This window comes from Otolemur garnettii, unplaced genomic scaffold (assembly GCF_000181295.1).
Source record: "Otolemur garnettii isolate 467f Iridium unplaced genomic scaffold, OtoGar3 scaffold00005, whole genome shotgun sequence".
Taxonomy (NCBI): Eukaryota; Metazoa; Chordata; class Mammalia; order Primates; family Galagidae; genus Otolemur; species Otolemur garnettii.
In genome coordinates this window covers 1,710,229-1,727,166 of record NW_003852400.1, presented here as the reverse complement: position 1 = coordinate 1,727,166, position 16,938 = coordinate 1,710,229, and the positions used below count along the sequence as shown (strand labels likewise).

General features: G+C 36.7%; 1 protein-coding gene across 2 annotated transcripts in view; it reads left to right on the top strand.

The window, feature by feature from the left end:
* The window catches only part of HBP1 (HMG-box transcription factor 1), a 32,411-nt gene extending 16,099 nt beyond the window's left edge, over positions 1-16,312 (top strand). For both annotated transcript variants that reach the window (XM_023518693.1, XM_023518695.1), the window contains exons 5-11: positions 64-175; positions 265-377; positions 2,630-2,786; positions 3,376-3,520; positions 10,936-11,253; positions 14,040-14,181; positions 15,213-16,312. In XM_023518693.1, the coding sequence (XP_023374461.1) occupies positions 64-175; positions 265-377; positions 2,630-2,786; positions 3,376-3,520; positions 10,936-11,253; positions 14,040-14,181; positions 15,213-15,230 (1,005 nt within the window). In that variant the 3' untranslated portion in view covers positions 15,231-16,312. The remainder of the gene's footprint in view (positions 1-63; positions 176-264; positions 378-2,629; positions 2,787-3,375; positions 3,521-10,935; positions 11,254-14,039; positions 14,182-15,212) is intronic.
* Positions 16,313-16,938: the final 626 nt, after the last annotated feature.

The following is a 16,938-nucleotide window of genomic DNA, read 5'->3' as shown; positions in this document are numbered from 1 at the left end:
AAAAAAAAAAAAAAAGGATTTAAAAGGCAAAAATAGAAAAGTTGACAATGTGTTTCTCCATAGGCAAATAGTGAGTCAGAATCTGGCATTTTCTGCATGTCCTCCCTGTCAGATGATGATGATTTGGGATGGTGCAATTCTTGGCCTTCAACTGTTTGGCACTGTTTTTTGAAAGGTAAAAAAAAAATACTTTAGTTATTTACAGCTAACTTGTGTTGTGTACTAGTCACACATTTGATATTTGTTTTCTACTTAAAACTTTAGGCACACGATTGTGCTTTCATAAGGGAAGCAATAAGGAATGGCAGGATGTTGAAGATTTTGCTAGAGCAGAAGGCTGTGACAATGAAGAAGACCTTCAAGTGAGCACCCACAAGGTTGGTTTAAAATTCTTTTAAAAATTTTCTAAATCTTTCAGAATGAAACATATGGTTTATTGCTAATCTACAGGAATATCCTCCCTTTAATAACATCTTAGGTTTTAGGTGGAAGTTTTATAGCTACTCATTGTTGGGTAATTTGATGGAGGAGCAATGATTTTAGACTTATCTTTCTAATTATGCTTTCTTGAATGGGAAAAAGTATAGCACTTTTTTTGTGTTTCATACAATTTACATTGAAAAAATCTAAATTGACATTAAAAATAAACAGAGCCTTATTTTAGATAATCTATGAAGTGGTTAATTTGCCTGTATATAGTTGAGAGTTGTATTATAGTAACTGTAGCAGTGGGGAAAGAAGTAAGTTACTTTTAAGTGGCTCCATAAAACATTAGCAGTTTCTAAGCTGATGAGCAGAAGCAATAGTGAACAACATTAGGATAAACATCGACTGACACTTCTCACTTTGAAAGTTTTAATTTCTCCATTTCCCCTGTAGGCACAGATAATGGGGGTGGGAAGTGTGCTTGTTTAAAATTCCAAAAGGAATTTTTTGATCCTGCTCTTACTGATAGAAAAATAGTCCTGATTTGGCTGCCTTCATTTTTGCCTCCTTGCTGTTAATCTTCATTCTAGTAAAGTTTGCATTAGTCTGACTTTGACCTCCACCATTCATTCCACCATTCTACTAAAATCTTCTCAGAGGTTACTAGCTTTATTCTAATTTCTAGTACCAAAGACTTCTGCTTGTCCTGTTCGACATCTCTGCAATATTTGATACATGGGGTTACTTCTGACATTTTCCCTTGATTTATGTAGCATGGCAGTGTCCCAGTTCTGTCTTGTTTACTGGGTACATGGCTGCTGAATGTAAGACAAGGTTCTGCCCCTCTTCATTCTTTTCACCAGTTCCTCTCTGCTGATAATGTCCATAGCACCTCCATGATGTCCTGTGGACTTGGAGTCAGGGAACCTGGGCTCCCTTTCTAGTGCTTCCTGCACCTGTCTGTGTAAATGACCTTAGGCAGATTGTTAACCCTTCTGGACACTCTTCTTGGCATATAAAACGGGATTGGATTAGTTTTAGGGTCTCCTGAAATGCTAAGAATTGGAAGATTCTGAAATTCAGTCATTTTCACATACATGTCTATAGCCTTCAGCACATTTCCAGCTGCAGGGTGGAGCTCTCTACATGAGTAACACTGTGTTCTTAACAGCTTAGTATGATCCAAATTGCATTCAATATTTTGTCCTCTTCCTAGCATACTTTTCCCCCATTCTTTTAGTTGTTATCCTTTTTCACTGCCAGATTGAAAACCTTAAAGTTGTCTTTTGCTATTCCCTGCCCTTCCTTTATATTCAGTTGATTCTGTTTCTATAGAGATTTTTAACAGCCACCCTTCTCTCTAATTCATTACTTGATTAATGCACGAGTGTAATAATGATTGGATACTATGCCTAGTTATTGGCATGTTTGTCTCCTTTGTCTTTCTGTGGATTAAGGGTAAGGATCATATCTTGGTATATGTTTAGTACTTTCAGAGCTACCTGGTATGCAGTAAATGCCCAGTATTCCCTGAATTTAAATTTGGTCTCATCCTACCACCACTGCATTTGTCAATTCAGGTCTGTACAGGGTACCTCTCATTATATCCTCAACTAATTGAATATGAGATTACTTCTCATTCTGTGGTCATTATTATCATCTTAAAATTGACAGACATTTTAATAGAGATATTTTCATTGACTTCCCAGTATCTTCTAAGTAAAAAGTTTAAGCACTTGGCCAGTCTTTAAGAGCCCTCTACCAACTGGCCTCTCCTTTTTACCCTTTTGCCCAAATCTGAACTCACCTTGTATTTTTAACAAATATTGAACACTCATCAAAAAAGTTACTTACAACTCTTTTGGTGCAAAACCTGTTCTTCTGCCTTTCTGAATTGCATTATTCTTTTGAATCTCAGATCAAATGGGAATTGAAAGTTCTCCCTAATCTTTTTTTTTTTAATGGAATTAACAACTTTCTTTATTAAATTCTATCACCAGTATTTATACATGAGTTAAAGTACTTATTCCAGTCTATAATTTTTTATATATGTGTCTCTCTCTACTACTGGGTTGAAAGCTCTTTAAAAGTAGGCATCCTGTCTTGGTTGTTTTTACCTTTTCCACAAAGTCTTACATGTAATGGAAACTTCACTGTGTGTCAAATTGAACATTTCCAATTTACTCTATGCCTGTGTTTTCAGGGCTATGGTTCTGATGGTCTAAAGTTATTATCACATGAAGAAAGTGTGTCATTTGGCGAGTCAGTACTGAAGTTGACTTTTGATCCTGGTACAGTAGAAGATGGTTTACTTACTGTAGAGTGTAAGCTGGACCACCCTTTCTATGTTAAAAATAAAGGTAGGGCTTTAATTGAATTTGTAGTAACTTTTTAAGGAAAGCTTCTTAAATCTGTAATTATGTCTATGGCTTTGATGATTAAGAAAGAAAATCTGAAGGGAAAATTTCTTTCAATATAAAACTATCATAGGAAATGCTTATAGTTATACAGAGTAGCCATAAAGTTCATGTTTCGTGGCCATCTTGTACTTAATGGCACTTAATTATCTTAGCAGTAGCCAGGTGGAACTCAGCTTCCTGAGTATGGCAAGTTTTTAGATTCATGTAACATAATCTTTCTGTTGTCATCGTATAGTTTGGGGAATGAAGTGTGATGGTAATCACTTTTTCGTTAAGAGTTAACCGAATACACTATAAACGAAAATCATTCTTCAGAGCCTTGTTAAAACAATTTCATACTTCAGAAACTATTTCATGGTCTTGATCATTCAGCTTTTCCATCAATCTATAAGATAATGACAAATGATGATTGATACATATATATTACTATTAATAACTTTTTAAGATACAGAAATGTTAGGTCTCTTGTAAAAGATTAGGGTGCCTTCTGTCAGTCCTGATTCTTTATGCAACTACTGCTTGATTTTAGGTTGGTCGTCATTTTATCCCAGCTTGACTGTGGTGCAGCATGGCATTCCATGTTGTGAGATTCACATTGGAGATGTATGTCTACCTCCTGGACACCCTGATGCCATTAATTTTGATGATTCAGGTGTTTTTGATACATTTAAAAGGTAACATTGGATTAATTCTTTTTTTTTTCCCCTGTTAAAGTTTACCCTTAATTCCTCTAATGATTGCAAAGTCAAATATTTAGGAGGTTAAACCTTAATGATTTGATAATTATAAAGGAACTAGAGCAAATTATAAATATGATTAAATGAAAAAATACTAGGTAAAGGAAATTAATAGCTAAGATAGTTTTGCATATAAGTTATCTAGGAATATTGAATTTATAAGACTTTTAGGATTAGATTAGAAAGAATGTCACGTTACATGACTGGGAGTGTAATAGATCAGCTATGATAGTTTTATATAGTTTACATATATATATATATATACACACACCTCCACACATATATATACATAGTTGTTTTTAACTAGCCTGTAAGCCTCTTAATAGTGTGGCTTTTTTTTTTTTTTTAAGATAACTTTTTTTTTTTGGTAGTTAACTGTATCTTAGTTTAATATTTATTTTGACTAAGGACATTAGTTGCATGGTTTGACAAAGAGTAAAAAATAGCTAAAACTTGCCATTTGGAAAGGTTTATAGAGGGAAGCAGTTTTTCCTGAGATTACTTTGCTAACAAGTGGCAGAATATGACAAGAACCAACCCATATGTCTTGACTTTGGAGAAGGTTGGCCGACTGTCCCAACTTACATGGGACTTTTTTGGCTTTAGCACTGAAAATCCAGCATCTCTGGAAATCCCTCATTCCTAGACAAACTGGGACACTGTACTCTTAGAAGATATCTGGAAAAGTTTGTGTGTAGGTACTTGGCATTTAAAGACTTACTTTTTTTTTGAGACAGAGTCTCACTATGTTGCCCTCAGTAGAGGGCTGTGGTGTCACAGCTCACAGCAACCTCAAACCCTTGGGCTTAAGCGATTCTCTTGCCTCAGCCTCCCAAGTAGCTGGGACCACAGGCGCCTGCCACAGCGCCCAGCTATGTTTTTGTTGCAGTTGTCATTGTTTTTTGGCTGGCCCGGGCTGGGTTGGAACCCACCAGCTTGGATGTATGTAGCTGGTGCCATAACCAATATGCTACAGGTGCTGAGCCAAAAGACTTACTCTTTCTTTAGGATAATTAGCAAATCCATAAGCGAGTATGGACAGTATGTACAGAATTCTTGAGAGTTCCTGCTGGCCTGTAGATTTTATTTCTTTCAATAATACAAATAAAATTTAAAGTTAATATATTTTGTGTATCATAAGGATAAGTGAGACTATTACTAAAAAAGCAACTAACAGAGCCTGGCAAAGGCCATATGATCAGTAAATGTCTACAAGATTGTAAGCTAAATACTGTTGGATTACAACCTTCATATACACTGTTCTTTGAAAAATTAGAAAAATAAAATTTTAAGGATGGATGTTTGTACGTATTCTCAGGATGTAGATCACTAATAACTCCTGTTTTGGTGAGGATATAACCTGCTAGAAAAATTGTGGAAGACGATTTGGGTTATCTTGTAAAGGTGAATTATGAGCAGTTTCACTTCTCTGCTAGTGAAGTAAATTGTTGTAGACATGCTCAAGGAGATGTGCCAGTCAGTTTGTGGCTGATTTGTTGATGATAGGAAAAATGTGGAAATAATATAAAAATAGTTATTAATTGGAGTAATTATATAAATTGTGATATAATCTTACAGTGGAATTCTTTTTGTATCCGTGGAAAATGAATGAGCCATAGCTATATACTTTAAAATATATATAAGCTTTTAAAATAATGTTAAGCAAAAATAAGTCTCAGAAATAAATAATAGGATTGTTTTTATGGAATCAAGTTCTTTAGAAACACATCTAATATGGTGGTGCCTGTGGCTCGGTGAGTAGGGCACTGGCCCCATATACCAAGGGTGGTGGGTTTGAACCTGGCCCCAGCCAAACTGCAACAAAAAATAGCCGGCATTGTGGCGGGCACCTGTAATCCCAGCTACTTGGGAGATTCAGGCAGGAGAATCACCTAAGCCCAAGAGCTAGAGGTTGCTGTGACCTGTGACACCACAGCACTCTACCGAGGGTAACAGAGACTCTATCTCTGAAAAAAAAAACCATCTAATAAAACTATAAATACAGGTATATACCTAAGCTTTATGTTACATGTGACAGACATTATATAATCATGTCCCTTAAAACCACCCCCAAGTTTAATGATTTGCTGGGAGATTCACATGAGCCAGCATGTAGTTGTGCTAATGGCTATGAATTATTATGTTAAAAAAGCAAAGCCAGGGAAAAAAAAAGATGGGGTGAAGCCAAGCTTCCAGGATCCTCTCCCAGTGGAGTCACACAGGACACGCTTAATTCCCACATTAGTGAGTTGTGACAGTATGTATGAAATGTTTTCTATCAGGGAAATCTTGTTAGATGTTTAGCACCTAGGGTTTCCTATCTGACACATTACCAAAATTCTAGACTTCCAAAGGAAAGCAACTGTTCAGAGTAAACTGTGTTGTTTGTGCACACGGCTTAGGCATACTAAGCCACCCTTAGTAGTTGTGGAAATGCTGGGAACACTCCTGAAATCCTAGTTCTGGATACCATTCAAGGGCAGACCTTGTAAGTAGATACAAGGAATAGCAGGTAGGACTGCTAGGCTGTCTTTTCTGTGCAGTGAAACATATATTACATGTTAGTATAATAAACATATTAACATAATTAGTGCCACTATAGTATTTGTATATTGAGTTGAGTATTGAGTATTATTTATATAATAAAATCATCAAAAATAAAGGAATGATAATAAGCCATTCAGGAGAGGAGTTATATATTGCAAAACTTTGCTTTTTAATGCAAAATGGAAAACTTGGCTGCCTAATTTCCTGTTTTTCTCAGTTGGAAAATTCTCCTCACTTGATCCTGCTGGATACTATTCACTCTCAAGAAGACCATAGTCATTGGTCTCATTTTACTGTGGAGTGATGGCAGTGTAACAGCCATCTTACCTTTCTCCTCCAGCAAAGGAGTGGAAATGGGCAGTTTCACCAGGAGAAACCATGAGAAAGTTAAGAAGCATGAAGTTAACTAAATTTTCCTTTTTGGATTGGATTATGATGCTGAGGGTTAAGGGAGGAGACAACTGGCACAGGAACAGCAAGAGGGGAAAGAAAGGGGCTTGGTGCCCGTAGCACAGTGGTTATGGCACCAGCCACATACACCAAGGCTGGTGGATTCAAACCTGGCCTGGGCCAGTTAAACAACAATGACAACTGCAACAAAAAATAGCCAGGCATTGTGGAGGGCACCTGTAGTCCCAGCTACTTAGAGGTTGAGGCAAGAGAATCACTTAAGCCCAAGAGCACGCTACGGAGGGCAACATAGTGAGATTCTGTTTCAAAAAAAGAAAGAAAGGCAGAGAGTGGAAACAGTCCAAGAGAGAACCCCAGAGTAAATTCCTAAGTATATTGGGGAGGTGGGAGTAAGCTATTGGGGGCATAGTTTCCATGAGTTGGTTTGTAACTTGATAAGAACTAGAATTAGTTAACAATAAGTTGATGTGCTCTTAAACACAATCAAAAGGTCTGTCATAGAAAAGAAGCTTCCAAGTGAGAATGTGATTTAAAGGAGCCCATTCTGAGACTTTGTCAATTGAGACCATCCTTCTAGGAATTAGGCAGGTTTAAAACAGTCACTTTTGACTTTGTGAAGTTAACATTTCTATTTAAGTAATATAATTTAACAAACTTACACTGAGTGCTTACTATGTGCCAGTTACTACATACCTGTTAATTTATTTAATCTTCAAGCACTATTGGTAGATGATATTCTCATTCTACAGAGAGAGGAAAGCAGAAGTTAGAAAGGTTAAGGAACATGCCCATAGTAAAGGCAGTTACTGTCAGAATTAGGATTCAAGCTTGTGCCTTAAAAAGATTCCAGATTTGGCACTCTTTATTCCCTAATCTACGCCACTTCTACGATGATGTCCTTACTAATTGAGTACAACTGTGTGCCAGCCTCTGCCCTTGTTTTACATCTCTTTTCCTTTCAGTAGCTCTATATAGCATGTATTCTCTTTATTTTACAGATAATTTAATACAAGCCTGGATGTTTATTTAACTTGCCCAAACTCTGTCTCTTCAAAAAAATAGAGAAAATTAGATAGGTGTGGTCCTAGCTAGTGGAGACTTGAGTAAGCAGGATCACTCCGGGCCCAGGAGTTTGAGGTTGCAGTGGGCTGTGAAGATGCTGCTGCACTCTAGCCTGGACAGTAGGAAGACCCCGTCTCTCAAACAGTCAATCACTCAATCTTTAACTTGCCCAAGGTCGGATTGCTAATAAGTGACAACTGGAATTTGAACCCTATTAAAATTTTACATCATGGTCTCTAGAATTAATTTAAAAATGACTTAAGAAGGCTGTGCCTCTTTGCTTCCAGTCTGGAGAAGGAAATGGTTTAGTAAATGGATACAGTGTGGTAAATGCTGATTGAGAGGCAGGGTAGCCTGAAAGCAGCATGTGCTCTGGATCGGGAGTGCCTGGATTAAAATCCGGGCTCCTTAATAGATTTGCTGTGGAAGCTTGGATAAGTTAATTAACCTTTCTATGGCTCTTTTTCTCCCCCAGAAGTCTCTCTAAAATGGGGATTAAATGAGTTAGTATGTGTGAGACATGGCTAACAGGCCACTACATTATTGTGGAGTTTGCCTTTAAAAGTAATGATTAGATAAGTGGCAAAGACCATTCTAAGCTTGAGGGATGGCATGTATAAAAAGTAGGGGTGTGAAACAAGGCACATTTGAGGAACTACAGGTAGTTTAAGGAAGAGAATGAAAGCTTACCTAGGGGGTATAGCAAAAGGTGAAGCTGTTTTTAAAGATGTCCGATGTGATATTTTCATTCTGCAGTCATGTCGAGATCCTGAATTTTGTTATTGAATATTTTAAGCTGATTTAAGTCGTATACATAATGGAAAGAGATGATAGTTGTATATGTGCCACTAGATGGTGAAATTTTCAAATTTAGATAGTTAGCTTATATCTTTTGGTGTTTTGAAATTATAACTATTTTCTTTCAGAAGAGAGTAATGATTTTGTGTTAGTTTCATTTATAGTGAAAGCTGTAGGTTCCTATAGCCAAGAACTCACATTAGCAAATTTGCCAAGAAGTGACTCTGAAGAGTAAATGGGTTGTGTGGGATTTGGAGGAGTTACTTGTTATGAAAAAGGAACGTCAATTAAAAGTTTGCTATTTTTCTAGAGAGGGGCTTCAATATTTTTATCAAAGTTACAAACCTGGAGAGCAAACCTTGTTTCTCTCCGACATACTGATTGCTAAGTATTCATGAGATAATTTTGGAGTAATAGTTTAAATACATTATTTCTTGTAATACCTTTAAGAAAAAAGACTTGTATGGTTGGTAATTGGTAAAGTCATTTTTACTGTATAGAGTAAATGGTCTGCACCTACTTCATTTAGCTATTTTTTTTTTTTTTAATTTGTCTTTAGAATGTTTCATAATCTTGTGACCAGGTATGGTGGCCCACATCTGTAATCCCAGCACTCTGGGAGGATGAGGTGGGTGGATCGCTTGAGTTCATGAGTTGGAGACCAGCCTCAGCAAGAGCGAGACCCCTGTCTTTAAAAAAACTAGCTGGGCATTGTGGTGGGCACCTGTAGTCCCACCTACTTGGGGGTCTGAGGCAAGAGAACTGCTTAAGCCCAGGAGTTTTGAGGTTGCTGTGAGCTATGACAATACTCAAGGTAACCAAGTGGGTGGGACTGTGTCAGGAAAAAAAAAATTATAATCTCATGTGCTTTACCTTTGGGCAAATGCTGTTTCTATAGCTAGTATTAATCTAGTTTGATATATTACCTGAATTTCTGTTTCAGGGAGAGAAGTAGGAGCTGAATTTTGAATAAAAGGTTTTCTGCCAAGAATCTAAAATTACTATAGGCAGAAAGAGCTAACAGTTGAAACAAAAGAAAATTCTTCTGACTAATGTTATCTTTAGGCTGTGATCTACATTAGCTCTGATTCTCAGCAAGTATTTTTAATTAGTGATGATTATTTGTTCACTTTGAGTTGAGCCAGTAGCAATGTGAGGTACCAGGATATCATTGAGGAAACCTGGTGCTTTGAAGGTAGACATGTCTGGGTTTGGATTCTAACAGTGTGGCCTTGGGTGAATGATACTTTACTTTTCCTAGCTTGTTTTTTCATATAAAAGAGGGGGATAATGACATCCTCCAAATAGCCTTGAGATAAAAGGATAATATGGATAGCTTATTTTGATGCCTAAGGAAACTGGATATACAAAGCAAAATGTAGACTGATAACAGGTAGCCTTTTACTGTGAACTTATTAAGCAGTATTACAGTATGTAGTTGGCCTTTTTTTTTTTTTTCTGAGACAGAGTCTCATTTTGTTGCCATCGGTAGAGTACCGTGGCATCACAGCTCACAGCAACCCCCAGCTCTTGAGCTAGGGCAATTCTCTTGCCTCAGCCTCCTGAGTTGCTGGGACTACAGGCACCCACTACAATGTCTGGCTATTTTTGTTGCGGTTGCCCCTGCTATTTTAGCTGGCTGGGGCTGGGTTCGAACCTGCTACCCTTGGTCTATGGGGCTGGTGCCCTACACTGAGCCACAGGTGCTGCCTGAGACAGAGTCTTACTTTGTTGCCCTCAGTAGAATGCTGTGGTGTCATAGCTTACAACAGCCTTAAACGTTTGGGCTCAAGTGATCCTCCTTCCTCAGCCTCCCAAGTAGCTGTGACAACAGGCGCTTAGCCCAAGGCCAGGCTAGTTTTTCTATATTTAGTAGAGAGGGGGGTCTCACTCTTGCCCAGGCTGGTCTTGAACCTGTGAGGTCAGGAAATCCATCCACCTTGGTCTTCCAGAGTGCTAGGATTATAGGCGTGAGCCACTGCACCGCCCATAATTGGCCTTTTGGGAGACCATTATATGACTTTTTCCATAAACTGGTGATCCAGATTATAAGCCATTTTAATTTCCTTTAGCCTCTTCATTAACCAACTTTTTCCCAACTTTTTGTCTTTTGTTGTATTTAGTCCTGAGGTCTGGTATGTTGCCTGCCACCCCATTTTAATTTGAAACCTATAGGTTCATAGAGCCAAGAACTCAATATTAGCAAATTTGCCAAGAAGTGAATCTGAAGAGTAAATGGGTTGTGTGGGATTTGAAGGAGTTACTTGTTATGAAAAAGGCATGTCAATTATAATATTCCTTCAAGGAGGGCTGAAGGTTTTTTCTTAACTTTTCTATTATCTGTAGAGGTTTTTAAAAATTAATAATTTTAGTCAGTATATACATAGTACATGCACCTGTGTTGGTAACTTAGGGGAAAACACACTGAAAGTTCCAATCACATGGTGAGGGTTTTTTTTTTTTTAATCTTGTTTGTAGAAATTAGATACATTGAATTAAAACCTTGTTAATAAATTTTTTTAAAAATTTCACAGCTATGACTTCACACCTATGGATTCTTCTGCAGTTTATGTGTTAAGTAGTATGGCTCGTCAACGTCGTGCATCTTTGTCTTGTGGAGGACCTGGTGGTCAAGATTTTGCAAGATCTGGATTCAGTAAAAACTGTGGCTCACCTGGATCATCACAGCTCTCTTCAAATTCATTATATGCTAAAGCTGTCAAAAACCACAGCTCAGGGACTGTGAGTGCCACTTCTCCTAATAAGTGCAAAAGACCAATGAATGCCTTCATGCTTTTTGCCAAAAAATACAGAGTTGAATATACTCAGATGTATCCAGGGAAAGATAACAGGTAAAAATAGTGACAAATCTGACTGTAATAACTATATACTTCAATGCCATTCACAGTAACTGTGGTAGTTTACTTATTCTTCAGTAGTTTAATTGAATTGTATTTTCTTTGGTTGACATTAAAGTAAAAAAGTTGAAGTGGAATTTTTAGGGCCATGTATAACTATTTAATAATATCTAGACAGATAACTGAGTTTATTATAGAATGTGAAGGCACTGGCAATTTGAGTAAGTTGAACTTAGAGCTGTCTTCAGTAGACCCCAGAAATAAAAATTAACTCAAGTCCTTCCTACTCTGTTTCCTATGAGTCCCAGGGTTGTCTACTAACAAGTCCCCATCAAAGCAGTCAAATTTTCCATATATTACATATGGAAAATAATATTACATATGGAAAATATATTACATATTTTAAAGCTGTATTTTTTTTAGTCTTCTTTCCTTGAGGATCAAAACTACCATTTCCTTTACTCTTGATATAAGGAAAAAAAATCAAATGATTATCTACATAAAATAATTCAGTCACGAATTCAAGTTTGAATGTCTTACATGTTTAATTCTATTTACACTGTAAAAAGAGAAGCTGATCCCACATGCATCTGAAACTTGGTACATATGTATATTTCCATTGAAAATATAGGTAATAGCTTTGTCCTAGATTATTTTTTTTGATTCCTACTAAGTGAAGAATTCTAAGTGCTTTCTCAAAAACACTAAAAGTTTTAACTAACTCCTAGATCTGTCATTTGTATGACTTTGGGCAATTAACCTATTTTTTTTTTTTTTTTTAATAAGCTTTTTAAATTTATTTCGTTGTTGTTGCAGTTTGGCTGGGGCCGGGTTCGATCCCGCCACCCTTGGTATATGGGGCTGGTGCCGTACTCAGCCACAGGCGCTGCCCCAATTAACCTATGTTTTAATCTCCCATTTCTTCAGTAGCAAGAATGGATTTAATTTTTTTATAAATTCATTTTGGAAGTTCACTTCTCCGTGATATCCTCATAGGAAATACACTTTCAGGATTTAAAGGCATGCTAGGACTAAGTTGCACTTTCCCCTGGCTCAATTTTTTTTTCCTGAGAAAATGGCCACCTTGGAGATTTAGTGACAGGTGCTATGCCGCATTTCTTTTTCTGTGCCCCTCTGGTACAGTAATTAGACATGTCTTTTGGCATCTAGAAATATAATTCTATTGTAAGTCTTTTCCCTAACTGTCGACATTGTCAGCCAGGATGCATTTTGGATTTATTTACATTTCTGGGTAAATGAATTATCCTGATCATAATGAGAGTGAAAAATCTCATTTTAGCTTAGGTGTTTTGTTTTCTGTTCTATAAGGATCTCTGTATTAGGTTATACCCCCTATTGCTTCTAAGTCTATTTTTTCCTTTACATGTTAGCATTACTCCTGTGTGATACCTTAGTAATCACCTAATAACAAGATAGAGCAGAGACATAGAGCCCATTTGAAGTTGGTATGAATATCCATCTGGATGTAGAACTCACCGCAAAAATAATGTTTAGGTGAAGTGTCTGTTTTATTAATTGTTATGACAGGGAATACAGATTATAGTCTATGTCATGCACATTTCATTACCTGTTGTCTTTTAACTTAAAAGAAGGAATAAATGTGTTGCCCAGGTGTCAAGTAACTCCCTCCTTCAAACATTTCACACTTTTCTCTCTTTGAAAGACTCAGATAGGGGTGTGTGTGTGAGAGAGTATTTCTTAATTGATTTGTTAAGGGGTAGTAAATATGCCAACCATTATATGGTGTCTTTCACCCAAAGACGATAAATACTGAATTTTACTAAAGGAAGGTTTACCATAATGTTAAACTACCTCAATTTACTGGATAAAAAGATAGGTAAACTTACTACATACATAATTTCTTTTTAAGTAGTAGATCGTCTGTGGTTACTGTTCTTCTGAGCACAGATGTCTGTCTTCACTTTTATGTACTTTGTGGAATCATTCCAGGACTTTCCATCTTATATGACTGTCACAGAATTAATGGTTAATGGCTCTTCTTAGGAAGATTGTGGCTTATGTCTGTATGCCTGGGTGAGACTATTTTAGTAGGTTTGGTAGCAGAGTGAAAAATACAAATATGAAAATAGCTTCAAATTTCTATCATGCTGTATCCTATCAGTTTGACCTCTTACTGTTTGGAGTTTATCTAGTTTTCTCAAGTCTTGAGTATTTCCTAAGGTTTCATTGGTTTTGTTGTAAGAGACAAACAGTGAAGCTTACATAGTTAATTCTTCATTTCACTATGGTTACATGAATGAAAAAGACCTTTATCATAAGTATAATATTTTGATAGGTTATGGACCCAAATGGAATGTAAGAATAAATGGTTATACTTAAGGTAACTTTTAATACAAATTGAATACGTTATGCTAATGATACTGAATAGTCTGCCTTTATACCTTAAACATCTTTTTAAAACTGAGTACCAGGATAGATCTAATGGTAAACAGACCTTTTCTTTAAAATCTTAAAATTCTTTAAATTTAAGATTTGTACAGTTACTTGATTTCTGGCCATTTATTACCTTTGTGACGCTATTCTAGGGGGCTTTAACTGTCAAGATTATGATAAATGGATGATATGACTTGGGATTTTATTGGAAATGACTGTTTTGGCCTTGATCTTTTCCATTCTCCATGTTGGACAAGATTTTTGTTGTTTTTTTAACTTTTCATTCTTTTTTCCCAAAGTAGCTACTGCAGTTGAGTTTTATGTAAAATTTATCCTTCAGCATTTTGTAAATATTTATTTTACAGAGCCATAAGTGTGATCCTGGGTGACAGGTGGAAGAAAATGAAGAATGAAGAGAGAAGGATGTACACGTTAGAAGCAAAGGCTTTGGCTGAAGAACAGAAACGCTTAAATCCTGACTGTTGGAAAAGGAAAAGAACCAATTCAGTACGTTTCAATAAGTAGCTGTTTAAAATTATCTCCGTAGGTGTCCTGGCATGTTGGAACAATTGTTACAACCTTTAAAAGGTTGTAATGATTCTCTTTTATAGCATTTTCATACTTTAGAGCCTAATAGTGTTTTTCCATCCTCATGTAAGAAAGATTGCGTTCTTTTCATCAGATGCCATACTCTGTTTGCATGGGAAGTAGATTCTCAGGCAAACTTTAAGTAAAGAATGTTGTGGTGAAATAATAAATTTGGAATGTATTATTTCTAGTAGGTGAAAGATGGACATTATTAGCCCATTAATATCAGAGTATAAAATGTCTTTTAATTTTTGGTGAGCTGTCTCAGTTACCTTTGTTTCCTTATTTGGTGAGAGACTGAGGATGGAAGTGTGGGAATGTATTAACCTTTATGGGGACTTCTACCATGGGCACAGAATTTCTAGATTAAGAAGCCCATGGAGAAGAAATAGAAATGCCCAGGAAGGGTGGTCAACAAGTTTGTACCAAAATCTATTTTGGACAGACTTAGGGTTCTTAGAACTTTTCCACTATTAGACTATCATCTTGTTCAATATTTGTAGATTAATTACAGGAAAATTTCACTTGGTAGAATAGAAGTGAAGGTATTAGTAGTTTTAGAGTAAGAGGGCTGGCCAAGGATGTTAATGTATGTATGCCTGTGTTTTAGTAACATGCAGGTGATACTTGTTTTAAAATTTGCAAGAATTTGTTTTAAAGTAGTAGTCAGATTTAGAGGGTGGCTGAACTGGATTTTGGCAGTTCTTTGGTAATTTAGAATTTCACACGGTAGGACTTTGCCTGTATCACCTTTCTTTTCTGTTCATCCTAGTCCATGTCTGATTTTCATAAGTTTTCTGGATGCTTGAACCATCGGATACCAGCAAACTTTGAAATCAGCTTTTACTAGTAAAGTTATAAACGTCATCTTACACATTTTAGCTTTCACATATAGAATTACCTATGTATTGATTTGTAAACATTCACTGAGTTTAATTTTATTTCCACAGGGCTCACAACAACATTAAACCAGGATGCATATGTTCTTAAGTCTATATTTGCATAAACATTGACTCTTGATGGAAAGACTTAAGAAGATCAAGGTCTCACCATTTGTCCTGAATTCGTGTGACCATAAGATACTGATAACATTGAGTCTTGAAATGATTTAATAATATGAGTGAGGATTTGCTTTCTCCATTAGAGCATTAAGCTAAAACTATCAATATTGTAAACCAAATTGCCTTACTTTTCTTCAAAACTTCATATATGTCTATCAGGTAATATAGGCTTGAAATTGATATCCTGTGGTGCTAAAAGTACAGTAGAAAGAGAGAAGAAGTGTATACATGTTTTATTTTAAATTGTACGAAAGGGGAACTTAAAAATATGTAACTGCTGTTTATATATTGGCTCCTTACTGCTTATTAATCTGTATTGTACACATGATGGGATGCAGCAGAGCTGGGAGTCGGCCTTTCCTCGAGCAGCCACCACATGGCTCAGCATCTGTGCCAAACACAGGCACTCCTAGTGTGGCTGGTGCCAAGGGGCTACCAGAACATGTGGCAGGCGGCTGGTGTCGGTGTCCCAGTGTAAGAGCCACCTGCTGCAGTTCCCATGGCATGCTGAGTTTATGCACCAGGTGGCAGCAGCCACCCGTGATTTCCAGTGGAGACCTAGCCCAGGCCAACATCAAGTTAGTTAATAGCATTGGGATGTAGTCACTGTAATGGTGCTATTAACAGTCAACACCATTGTATTTTTTAACTTTGTGTTCTATATCTCCTCAGCCACGTATCTTAAATATATTTTGTCATCGTATCTTTATGGTGGGGGCAGACTTTGCACTTATTGCAGTGCAACACTTGCACTTTACTTTTCATCCAACTGTCTAAAATGAGAGCAAATACGTTGGCAATACAGCTGCTTTTGCTCTGAGCTACAATCATGGCTTTTCATGTTACTTACCAAGTGGTGTTTCTGGTTAGGAATCACAGCTGTAAAATTGATTTCAGTTCATTACACTTCCTCATAATGTTGCCCCTAAATTTTGCACACTATATTCTTGTATATTATTTCAAATAAAATGGAAAAAAAAAGTTGTTTACCTCTGATTTCTTGACTGAATTTTATGTCAGAATAACAGGTTCAGGAGGTAGGAGGTTTGCCTTATGCATTCTCACAGTTAAATTTTTGTTTGTATAATGAGGAGACTGCTGTTGGGATTAAAAAAATTAGAAACAAAAATGTTAACAGTGGGGCAAGGGCAATAAAGCAAATAAGGACTTAGATCATTTATTGATAGAGAATCTTTGTATAATAAAAATTTTTATTTTTCACCTGGTAACTTGTTAGAAGGTTAAACCATCCCCAGGTCTGCTTTTAATCAAATGACAAAGTGTAAAGAAAGCCTTGCTTTATTTAAAGATTCAGGGAAACACATTCTCCATCTCAGCTTTGGGATATGCTAGTGGTTCCTAAACTTTGTTGCATATTGGAATCACTATGGGGATATGTTTTTCAGAAACTATTGATGCCTGGGTCCCTCTCCCATACATGTTAATTAGTATGGGAGTACAAGTCGGGCATCAGGATTTTTAAGCACTCCCTTGTATTGTGGGCGTGCAACCATATTTGGGAACCGCTAAGCTACATAGTAGGGAAGAGGGCAGCTTGGGGGAAGCAGGCCACACATTTCTATCCCTTTAAAAGCTGTGGGGACTTGGCATGGAT